We start from the raw sequence: 12554 nt of genomic DNA on the forward strand, positions 1-12554 counted from the left end.
ATGTTAGAAAGGAAAGCAGCCTGACCGAACCAGTTTGTGCTAGTTGATGCCAACTTTGAGAATATAGCTCTGTGGTTGACAGTCTTCTGATTTTTGAAGAGATTGTGGAATATGTGAACCTTAGTTTTTAAAAGGATACACATCCTGACTTTATTTTTAAAAAGATTTTATTTATTTATTTATTTATTTATTTATTTATTTATTTGAGAGAAAGAGACACACACGGCAAGAGAGGGAACACAAGCAGGGGGAATGGGAGAGGGAGTAGCGGGTTTCCTGCTGTTCAGAGAGCCCAATTCAGGGCTCCATCCCAGGACTCTGGGATCATGACCTGAGCCGAAGGCAGATGCTTAATGACCGAGCCACCCAGGTGCCCCTCATCATGACATTTTTAAAGATTCATTTATTTTAGAGTGAGTGCACATGCATACGTGTTGGGGGGGAGGGGCAGAGGGCAAAAAAGAGGGAGAGAGTGTCCGAGGTAGACTACCCACTAAGTGTGGAGCCTGATTCAGGCCTCGATCGAACAACCCTAAGATCATGACCTAAGCTGAAATCAGGAGTCAGGCACTTAACCAACTGAGCCACCCAGGTGCCCCACATCACAACTTCTTTTAAAAAGCAATGTTATTGTGAGATCACTTATATGCAATAGTAAAATGTATACATTTCACAGATAGTTGTTTTTTTTTTTTTTTTTAAGATTTATTTCTTTATTTGCCAGAGAGAGACAGCATAAGCGGGGGGAGCAGCAGACAGAAGGAAAAGCGGGCTCCCCACTGAGCAGGGAGCCCAATGTGGGGCTCGATCACAGGACCCTGGGGTTCTGACCTGAGTCACCCAAGTGTCCTTTTGTTGTTGTTGTTTAAGATTTTATTTATTTGTCAGAGATCATGGGTAGAGTTTTGACAAATGTATACTCCCAGATGCCCCAGTTTTTTAATCGAACTTTAGAAAATCTCTGGGCCAAGACTGAAGCCTCTATTCGAGAGTTCTTTGGGAGAAATTTCTTAGTAAGTAATCACCGTACCGTAAATGGAATGGTAAATAGAATGATGAAGGTTAAGTATCCTGTTCTGTGAGTCACAGAAAGTTAATTAACCTAGGGAACGTGTCTGTGAAGGCTTCTCCCCTCCTGTCTTCCGCTGGCAGCACCCAATCCAGGGTGATGCCTGGAATCCAGGGGACAGAAGTTAACGTTGACACCAGGCAGTGGGCGTGACGAGAGAACACGCAGGATGGGAAGATCGGATAAAAATGAGTAAGGACAATCTTAACCACGCAGCTCTGGCATTACAAATTTTTAAGCCTTTTTTTTTTTTTTTTTTTTGACACCATAAGATGAACTTTATTTTAAAGCTCATAAAAGGCTTCACAATATCAGTTACAATCAACATTTCTTCCAATTTACACCTTCACATGACAATGTACTGTATAACAAGAGATATAGTTGAAAGTTTTTGTTCTGCATGCTGCTAACACATTTTACTAGCTTTTGCTTTACTCATTGATTTTTAATATCAAAGCAAAAAGTCATATTCTATTGGACAGAATTAATATTAGAAAGCCCTTATGAAATCAGACTTAGTCTTGTTTATAAACATCTGATAATTCTTTTATATAAAAACTTTTCATCGTTGACATACTCAATGAACTTAGCCAGAGCTTCACTGAAGGAGATAGATAAAATCACTGAGCCCTCAGATGCAAAAATTCCCTTCTCCTTTATTATAGTTTACATTTTAAAAGAGAATCACTCTAAGTTTTGAAAGTGCATTTTTTAAAAAAGCCTTGAGATTATATCTTTTTTATTTTCCAGGCTTTCATGTGGCTCCATGTTTTCAGGTGCTTTCGTTCATTAACTGAGTACGTTTTCCTGGTGCTAGGAATCCAGTGGTAAACAGGACAGGATAGGTCCCAGTGAGGGAAGCAGTCATTAAACAGATAAATAAATGTTGAGCTATGGGACGCCTGGGTGGCTCAGTCAGTTAAGTGTCTGCCTTTGGCTCAGGTCATGATCCTGGGGTCCTGGGATCGAGTCCCACATCGAGCTTCCTGCCCAGCAGGGAACATGCTTCTCTTTCTGCCTGCCACTCCCCCTGCTCATGCTCTTTCTCTCTCACTCTCTGAAAAATAAGTAAGTATCTTCAAAATGTTGACATGTATTTTAGTAATTGCTGCCATGGAGAAAGTGAAAGAGAGGAGTGTACTAGAAAGTGACCAGTGGATGGCAAGCATTTACAGCTTTAAGTAGAGTGGTCAGAAAACACCGAAGCTGAAAGGGAAAATTTGAGGGGGAGTCAGCGTAGAAAGATCCAGGCGCAGAGGAAATCATAAATAGAAAGGCCTAGATATAGTATTTAGTAAGAAACCTGCTTTCAGTTATTATGTATGATTTCTGTGTAAGAGCTAATTCCTGTACTCAAAGTGAAAAAAGAAATATTCAAAGCCCCCCCAAATTGCTAGAAAGTAAGGGGAAAAAGTTCCCTCTCTGCACTTGCCTCAGCTCTAACTTTAGTGTTTACTTTTTATGTTTTCGTATCTGCACTTATGTAGATTACAATTTTGTTCCAGGTAAGCCTATTAACATTTAATAGCAACAATAAAAATGGTGAGGGTTTTTATTGAACACAGGAGAACTCACTGTTACTAGTTTTCTGTTTGGTGAAGGGCCCTGCTGATAGCTTTGAGGATACAGGTGAAGCCTCGCTCACAGACGGCAGACGATTTGCAGTTTCTTAAGACTTCACGTGACTCGGCTCTGTCGGCATCACCAGATACAGTCACAGGAATGGAAAGAACACTGGCTTTTGGTTTTAATGCACTTTAGAAAAAAAAACTATTAATGTCATTGACTTCTCTGTCTTTGTTATGAAGCTCATAGTTTTCTTTCTGATGAAATTTTTTTTACAAGCTGAAGTGTTACATTTTTATTCAAAACAATTTTTTTTATGTGGATTTGTTTTCAACTTAGAACTTACTTTCCCTTCATAGGACGTTTAAAAATTCAGTTGCTCCTCCTCATGTTTCTCTTTTTAATGGTCAACTTTTGAATCTACCTGAGATCATTTGCTATCCTGTGTAATGACACATTAATTTTTTAAGTTAAGTCTTATTCTGGATTACTGTATTCTTCCGGGCTAGTGCCTGCCTGTTCTTTTGCAGCTTTCCCTCTGTTTTAGTTATCCTAAGACTATGATACCTTTGCATATTGCTTAATAAATTACTTATTCATAAGATGCCCACAGCCCTGACCACGGGTCAGGTTGTTTATTTCAGACACGTCTGTAACTAATTCTCTTGTCATACTTCAGCTTGCCAGTTCTGTAACCCCTTGGGATGTCTTGCTGAGCTTAATTGCAGCTGCCACTCACGATCTGGATCATCCGGGTGTTAATCAACCTTTCCTTATTAAAACTAACCATTACTTGGCAACTCTGTACAAGGTTAGTACAATTTTATCATGGAACTTAATATTCTTGCATTCTAGAAAATGTTTTAATGGAGTCGAAGTCATAAACAGTGTCTACGAATGTTGGAATTTTAACCAGATTAATATTACCTATCAAGAATTCTTTTTTTTTTCTAATATATATATATATATATATATTTTAAAGATTTTATTTATTTAACAGACAGATCACAGGTAGGCAGAGAGGCAGGCAGAGAGAGAGGAGGAAGCAGGCTCCCTGCGGAGCAGAGCGCCCGATGTGGGGCTCGATCCCAGGACCCAGGCATCACGACCTGAGCCGAAGGCAGAGGCTTTATAAACACTGAGCCACCCAGGCGCCCCACCTATCAAGAATTCTTTATGTTCAGGAAGAGGCTTACCATTAAATAACTCAGATATGCCTTTTTTTTTTTTGTAGAATACCTCAGTACTGGAAAATCACCACTGGAGATCTGCAGTGGGATTATTGAGAGAATCTGGTTTATTCTCACATATGCCATCAGAAAGCAGGTAGGCTGGATTTAGAGACGTTTAATTTGTTATGAACTATGGAGATTAAGCTGGCAAAACAATTTTACAAAGTTTTAAAAATTTATTCAGGTGTTCCACAGTTTTCAGTTTTTGTTAAATTTAATGACTAAGTTATTTTACAAATTTACATCAAAATTATAGTAATTTAAACATTCTACGTATAGAAAGTAATTTTTTTTGGTGAATTTTTATGGCGCACTCTGTGGATTTGAGGATTATAAAATTCACTCCCAACACACAGTGGCTCAGTCATAACTTACTACTTATTGATGTAAATAGTATTACATATTTCCATGTTACACTCATTATAATAAAACCTTACGTTCTAGGTATAAAGAAATTAATTGTTCTGTATAATAAATACACATGTTCAAATAAGTTTCAGGAAGTTTTCAAAATGGATAACAAATAAAACGAATGCCTTAAGTTTGTTAGCTTAGTCCTGGAGTGACTTCTGGAGCTATAGGATAAAATAGTGATGGAAAGGAAGGAAATACTGATTTTTTTTTTTTTTTTAAGATTTTATTTATTTGTCAGAGAGAGAGAGAGAGTGAGCCAGCACAGGCAGACAGAGTGGCAGGCAGAGGGAGAAGCAGGCTCCCTGCCAAGCAAGGAGCCCGATGTGGGACTCGATCCCAGGACGCTGGGATCATGACCTGAGCCAAAGGCAGCCGCTCAACCAACTGAGCCACCCAGTCCCTAATTTTTTAAGTAAAGGCCATTTGAAAGCCTGATAAAAAGCATCAGCGCAAATGAGCCCAATATGATGGTGGTTGACAAAATCTCTTACCATTGATCCACAGAGAAAACTTTACTAATGCCTCACTAAGAGACAATACACTTAAGAAAACCACGTAAATGGGTATAAACCATCTAACTCTAGAAAACAAGGTGAGGCATAAATATATGTTTGGGTATGAAAATCTAAGTTACTATCATAGTTCTTTCCTTTTTCCCTTTCATAATTTAAAACAACTTCATTTTAAAAACTTAAGTATCTTGTGTAATGACCACAAGAAAAAAGCTGGACTTTATTTTTTATTTTTTTAAATCTTTATTCACGGATACCATTTGGAGTTTTGACAATACTTCTGGTAAGTAAAATTGTTTCTTGCTGTAGTACAAATATAATAATTGCGTAAACCATAGTTTTTATAAATTATCTTTTTCTTGATTAAGGCAGATTAAAATGTTTGCTTTATTCCCTTTTTGTCATACTTTACATTTGATGATTAACTCTGTTGATTAAAAACTGAAAATAAGGAACACTGCATAATAGCATTCTTTCATGTTTCCTTTATTTAGGGTTTGATTTACTTAATATCCAGTATTGTGAGCCTTTTAATCTGATGACAGCTCTTTACTGATCTTTATACATAGGTTATGTTTGTTATGGCCCATTGAGGGGGAAAAAGGCAGGGTTTTATTGTTTGTTTGTTTGTTTGTTTGTTTTAGGTTTTTTTCTCTTGTTATTTGACTTGAGACAGTTTAAAAAATGATACAGTGTATTTGTATTAACACGTTACCTTTTTCTTTCCAGAAAAGTTGGATTTCATTCAGATAACTTTGATTCTTGAATTACAATTCAAGAACTGAATTGTAATTTTATCTAAACTTTATCAGATTATTTGGTGGGATTTTATCAGTGTGTAACTGGGCATCTTTGTCAAAATACCTACAGGAATTAATTGTTGAATGGGCTGTTCTTTCTCCGCTTGAACCAACCTTCGTTTGAACCAACCTTCTGGCTTTCAGATGTCAGACACCAAAAAATAGACCAGAGTTGTTTACCCTCAGCACATCCCAGCAAAGAATTTTCTAAAATAACATACCATTGCTATGTAGATTTTTTTCAAGGCAAATAATTCCTCCTTGGCTGGCAAAATAAATCTTTTTGGAATGTATGCATATTGATATTTTCCTTTAAGCTCCTTTGGTTTTAGTTTTCATTATTTTAGTGTGTTTTCTTTAATGCATTTTTTAAAATTCATGTTTTGTGATAGGTTAAAAGTTGAATGGCAATTAGAATATTAAGTTTAAGAAAAAAATCAAGGAGTAACTATTTAATTGAAAGTCTTGTATTTTCTGTTTATATTTCTCTAATTGCAGGCAACAAATGGAGACTCAGATAGGTGCTTTGATACTAGCCACAGACATCAGTCGCCAAAATGAGTATCTGTCATTGTTTAGGTCCCATTTGGACAGAGGTGACTTACAACTAGAAGATGCCAGGCATAGGCATTTGGTTTTACAGGTAAAATGGGGCTGGGAAAGATTGTCTTTCTGGGCTAAATCACATACCCATTAGAATAAAAATGAATTCTTCTGGGGTAGCTTTCAGAGTGGTCAGATCTTGAGGGAAAGCTGTGGAGTCTCCTTCCGTTACGGAAACACTTTCCAGAAGTTGAATCTCCTCATTTGGAAAGCATCATTGCTTTTGTAGTTTTCATATTTGGGATTTCTAACAAAAGTGTTTTTTGTGAGATTAGGGTGCTGAGCTGCAGCGGGATCCAAATCAATTCTTGCATCTACAAATGAGAGAGAATCACGTGATTTACTTGTAGGCTCTTGGGTATTAGTAAGCATGTGTAGTTAGATGAGCAGTCCTTCCACATTCCTGCAGAAATAACTGAAAGCCCTAACAGCGTCATGAACTTAAAGATAAAAGACAATGAATTTTCTGTTGCTGTACTTTTATTAAGATGTTGTTTTTACCACAATTAGATTATGAGTGTGTTGAAGCTTAGTACAATTGAAATTTTACTTTCTCCTTAAAAGACTTTTAATATTTTGCTTGCTAGATGGCTTTGAAATGTGCTGATATTTGTAACCCATGTCGGACCTGGGAATTAAGCAAGCAGTGGAGTGAGAAAGTAACGGAGGAATTCTTCCATCAAGGCAAGTTACAGTTTTGAGTGATAAGTAGTCTGTTCAGTTCCATATTTAGCATCATGTGGATAAACTAACCCCGACATTTACAGGTGTCCAGGAAGAGATGCTTGCTATTTTTAGTGATAATTCATAGTAGATATACATAGAATAAATAATGTAACAATTGAACACCTATTTTGGAAATAAACAGTTAACTTTTGAAATGATCAGATATGTATATATGTATGGATTTGTAAATAGATGTAGAAATTTTGCTGTACAGAAAGATTTCCCTTGTTCCGTCTTTGCCCTGTGAGGAAGGTATGGCTCTATGAACGGCAGGATATGTTTAATAATTGAAAGCCAGGAACCAAGGATCTTCCTTTCAAGCCCCTTCCTTTTAGAAATCTAAGTTTTAAATTAAAATGCTGACAGAATTACAGTCTTAAGGTAACACCTAGTGAAGTTTTTTATCTCCTCCATTTAAAATAGGATATCAGCTTGGCAACTTTTTCTATCTGTGAATAACTTAAAAATTCAAAAAAGAGCTAAGTTAGAAGCCATCCTCTCAGGAGGATTAAGTATGTCATTTTTCCTAAGGAATTTACAGGTAAGATGAGGACTCTAATTATATACTTAAGCAATAGATATGTTCCACATTAATAATTCTTTTTTTTTTTTTTTTTTTTTTTTTAAATTTCAGGAGATATAGAAAAGAAGTATCACTTGGGTGTGAGTCCACTTTGTGATCGTCAGACTGAATCTATTGCCAACATCCAAATCGGTAACTCTGCTTATTTAGCTATAACTGCTTAGAAAAGTGCTGCTGACTTTAGTTTTGTCAAGAAGAGATGCACACCTGAAATATATAACATTAAAATTGTGCTTATTTCTATTTTTTAATTGAAGAAATTATACCAGTTTTTTCCATTTTCGGCTTTCATAATTTGCTCTCATTTGATCTTAGGTCCTCCAAACCATGATTCTTGCAAAACAGGTAACAGTAGCTTTGTGTCTGTTCTGACACTGAAAGAATACATGGTTTGCCCATGTGGAAGCTTCTTTTGCACGAGTCTGGCATTGCCAGTGAGAAAGGGGACCCTGAGCAAGCAGGACCATAACGTGAAGATCAGTTTCCACTACTGCTTCCTTGTCTCTTTTCACTCTGCTTTTGGCTTGTTCTTCAGCCTCCTGCACGGGGCCTCTGCTGCGCAGCATCCACCCCTCACACACCCACAGCAGCTTGGGACTCGGCCCTTTCCCCAAATCTGTGACACCCCTTCACTCTTTCCGCCTTGCCATCCTTCCCACCTGCCTGCTGGACTCATTTTTCTGGAAGAGCCGCCTCCCCCAGAAGCTGCCTTCTGCTGTCTGCAGGCAGAGTCGCCCCTTTTCCAGACATCCAGAGCCCAGGATCCATGTCTCTCCTGGTTCCCTGGCCCTTGCCCTTGGGGATGTGTTCCTGAGGGCCAGCCACGCCCCCTGGAGGCAGGGGGGCACTTGAGAACCTTACTTAAAGCGTAGCTGTCATGGAAAACACAGGGAGATGGGCTGTGACTGCAGCTTGGACAGCTTGTGCAAGAGCAGGGAGTGGCCGGTGGGGTTTTGAGTGTAAAGTAGGAGGACAGTGTGCAGTGGGGCAGGTCAGCTAGGTATTGAGGGATGAGTATAATCTTGGTAGTTGGTGTTGAGTAGGGTCTTGGGTGTGTACACAAATTTCAGAAAGAGAAAGTTTCTAGAAACTCAGACGATAATGTGCTTCTGCACCATAATACTTTGTAAAGAGGACTGTGCTGTAGGGTGAGAAATTCAGAAATCTAATGCTCACATTGTAACCACAGAGGATGCTCACATGGAAGACAGCAGGTAGGAAAGGACTTGACCGCAGAGGGAGAGGTAGGGAAGATGAAGAGCCATGCCCAGGAGAGTGGGGCGCAGGCCTTCGGGAATGGTGTGGGGGTGCTGGGGTGCCCAGAGATCTCAGGCAGCCAGGAAGCCTGAGGAACTTTACCGAGGGTGATGTTTTCTTTGGGGAGGATGAAAAGACAGGTAAGCAGCAGATCTGTTGTGTCTCAAGTAGAAAAATCTTCAAAAGCCAAAGAATGGGTGAAACCTGGGCAAAGGGGATTGAATCGAAGAGAGGAAAGTGGGTAGCAGAGTCTCCGTAGCTACCCTTCACGTTCTTTTGCCTAAGTAAATGACCCCCTCGGTTATGAGGAGACTTACAATGAGGTTTTTTAAAATTGCAGTTTTTAAAAGGGAAGAGAAGCTGGATCCCTTAAACTCTTCATTTCCATCTATAGATCTTGTCTATGTTGTCACGACAGTTCTGGGTAAGGTTATCTGAGGGACAAAGATTTCACAGAAAATGACAGTAAAAGTTGACATCTGCTGACTCCTCACAACCACCCTACAACAAAAGTACCACCAGTAGCCTCCTTTTCAGGTAGTTTGCCCAATTTGTACAGTTAACAGATACTGGTTTTTTGACATCAAATCCCAGGTAAAATGGGGATTGAAAGTTCTATTTCTAGGGTAAATCATGGAACTGTAAATACTGTGATTACTCAGAGCCAGCACAGGGTCCGTAAGTAGAAGTCATGTTTAATCCAGTTTCCTTCTCTAATAGGAATAATAGTTTGTTAAACAAGAAAAGATTATGTTCTGGGTAAGTAAGGCATTTGGCATGGTGTCCTGTGGTGTGTGTGGAGGGGAGAGAGGCCTGTGGGCTGGAACAGTAAGTGGGTTCCCGGGCAGCTGACGAATGGTGCCCCACCTTCGGAGAGGGCGCTGCGTGGCTGTCTGTGTCCAGGACCCCGGCCATCATTTTCACCAAGTACTTAAGAGCTAAAAGAATGAGGTTAACCTAGAGCCTGAAGTAATACTTCTGGATTGTTGGGTGTTACAGGCAAGATCCGGAAGCTCTCAACCAATTGGAATAATGGGTCGATCTCATTTGGGTATAAAACTCCAACTGCTCATGACTTCACTCTGGCACCTTGAAAAGACAGGGCGTTGGGTGACAGTTCAGCTTGGCACTGTGGTGTGAGGATGGCTCCCCGAACAGTGCTGCTTTGACCAGTGATGACATTTCTCTGTTTTCTCTCTTCAACCAGAACACAACTTCTTGAGGGCATATCTATTCATTGCTATCTTCCTGGCCACCCTAGAATAGTGCCTGGCAGATATTCGGTTCTCAGTTAATATGTGTGGAGGGAATGGAAGAAATAGAAGAAAGCCTTATTTCCAGTAGTAACTACTAGTTCAGATACCACAATTTATACAGTTTTCTAATGAAAAGTCAGGTGCTGATTGCTTTAACTCCAGATTTTTTTGTTACCTAAATGTAACCTATGTTGTCTGTGGTCCACATGGTCTTTTGCCAAAAAGAAGAAGTTCTGGAGGTGAAGAAAATTTAAGCACTGTGAACATAGCAATGATAGAATTTGCATTTTGTCATGAGTTTTGGCTCTATAAATTCTGACTCAAATAAAGTGGCCAGTTGTAAGCATGACCAGGTGTGAAGACTGTGCTGCTTCAGTTCCCGCCTCATCACCCAAAGGCCTTTGGAAAAGACCCCTCGTCACCTCCAGCTGTCTCAGTGGGAACAGTGTGTCCTGCTTTCTGCAGAGCTGAGAGGGCCATTGAGTGTTTGCTCAGATAGGATATGTTTGACCAGTGGAGAGGAATCGTCAGAAAAGATTGGATGTGTTTGTCAGTTCACCTTTACATAAAGTCCCATTGAGTTACTCAATAGTTCTTCAGAGAAGTTAGGTCAACTTACGCACACACATCCCTGCTGAAAACTTAAGTGATGTCCGGTTAGGACTTAAGAGAATAAACGCTGGATAGATGTTCTGAAGATAAAGTTTCAGAATATATGTTAATGCCCTTTTTCTCTTATTTTCTCAAGGTTTCATGACTTATCTAGTGGAGCCTCTATTCACAGAATGGGCCCGGTTTTCCAATACCAGGCTCTCGCAGACGATGCTCGGACATATGGGGCTGAACAAAGCCAGCTGGAAGGGGCTGCAGAGAGAACAGTCCACCAGTGAGGACACGGACGCTGCGTTCGAGGAGTTGAACTCACAGTTATTACCTCAGGAAAATCGGTTATCATAGCCCCCAGAAGCAGTGGGACAGACTGCCTCCTGCAGGTTTTTAGAAATGTGAAATGGGGTCTCGAGGCGAGAGGACGTTCTCTTGGCTGCCGAGGTTTCTGAACAAACGAGGCCAGCGTTCTTCCCAAGGTGTCGTCTCTCGGATCATGTGACCCCACTTTTTAATTACAAGACCTGAACACATAGCAATATGCATTTGGCTTTCGTGTGAAACCTTGAATATGCAAAGCCCAGCAGGAGCCCATTGGAAAGGAGTAACAGAGGAAGTTTTCCGGTGTGCCACGAGTCTTTCAAAGCATTTATTCCTCGAACCACGAAACTTGAACTGTATCTTTCAGCAGAAATCTCTTGGAATTTAACCAGTCTGATGCAACTTTGTGTATCTGTACCTTCCACTAAGTTCTGAGAAAATGGAAATGTGAAGTGCCCAGCCTCTGCTGCCTCCTGCGAGACTCGATGTTTACAAATCAACTCTGAAATATTGGTTCTAAATTGCCTTGGAGCATGATTGTGAAGGAACCACTAAGAATTTTAAAGATCAAACTGAAACTGCAGCTCTTTCCCCCTGGTTTGCCTTTTTTCTTCTTTGGATGCCACCAAAGCCTCCCATTTGCTATAGTTTTATTTTGCGCACTGGAAACTGAGCATTTATCATAGAGTACCGCCAAGCTTTCCCTCCAGTGCTGTTTGGCAATGCAATTTTTTTTAACTATTAGTTTTTCATTTGGGGCGGGAGGGGAAGAACACCAATGTCCTAGCTGTATTATGATTCTGCAGTGAAGACATTGCATGTTGTTTTCACTACTGTACACTTGACCTGCACATGCAAGAAAAAGGTGGAATGTTTAAAACACCATAATCAGCTCAGGGTATTTGCCAATCTGAAATAAAGTGGGATGGGGAAGTATGTCCTTCAGAGCAAGGGTACCTAAGTCCCTTTCGCTGCAGTGAGTGAGAGGTATGTTGTGTGTGAATGTGTGGATGTAGGTTTGCGTGCATGTCTGTGCATGTGTGACTGTGCATGTGTTATATTTATCCACGTGGGAAATTATTTATTATTTTAGAATGTGACACAATGCGCAGCCACACCGGGGGGAGGGGAAGGTAGGTGAGCTGTACCAGACTGCTCCAGTTGCCTTAAACTATGCACAAAGCTAAGTGACCAAACTTCTTGTTTTGATTTGAAAAAAGTGCATTGTTTTCTTGTCCCTCCCTTTGATGAAACGTTACCCTTTGATGGGCCTTTTGATGTGAACAGATGTTTTCTAGGACAAAATCTAAGGACTAATTTTAAACTTCAAACATTCCACTTTTGTAATTTGTTTTAAATTGTTTTATGTATAGTAAGCACAACTGTAATCTAGTTTTAAGAGAAACCGGTGCTTTCTTTTAGTTCAACTGTATTTCCCTTGTTACTGTAAAAGACTGTTTATCGATTATGTTTACAGTTTGTTGCAACAGCCATTTTCTTGGGAGAAAGCTTGAGTGTAAAGCCATTTGTAAAAGGCTTTGCCATACTCATTTTAATATGTGCCTGTTGCTGTTAACTTTTGATGAATAAAAACCTATCTTTTCGCATA

At 39.7% G+C, this 12554-nt stretch overlaps 1 protein-coding gene across 6 annotated transcripts in view; it reads left to right on the forward strand.

Annotated features, from left to right (window-relative positions):
* The window catches only part of PDE7A (phosphodiesterase 7A), a 115779-nt gene extending 103225 nt beyond the window's left edge, over positions 1-12554 (forward strand). For 2 of the 6 annotated variants that reach the window (XM_059166337.1, XM_059166338.1), the window contains exons 8-13: positions 3315-3446; positions 3870-3961; positions 6092-6236; positions 6784-6880; positions 7557-7637; positions 10767-12554. In XM_059166337.1, the coding sequence (XP_059022320.1) occupies positions 3315-3446; positions 3870-3961; positions 6092-6236; positions 6784-6880; positions 7557-7637; positions 10767-10975 (756 nt within the window). In that variant the 3' untranslated portion in view covers positions 10976-12554. Of the gene's footprint in view, positions 1-3314; positions 3447-3869; positions 3962-6091; positions 6237-6783; positions 6881-7345; positions 7464-7556; positions 7638-10766 lie in introns of all 6 variants that reach the window. The other 4 variants (XR_009351735.1, XM_059166339.1, XM_059166340.1 and 1 more) reach the window with 4 other exon arrangements.

Source organism: Mustela lutreola, chromosome 3 (assembly GCF_030435805.1).
Source record: "Mustela lutreola isolate mMusLut2 chromosome 3, mMusLut2.pri, whole genome shotgun sequence".
Lineage (NCBI taxonomy): Eukaryota > Metazoa > Chordata > Mammalia > Carnivora > Mustelidae > Mustela > Mustela lutreola.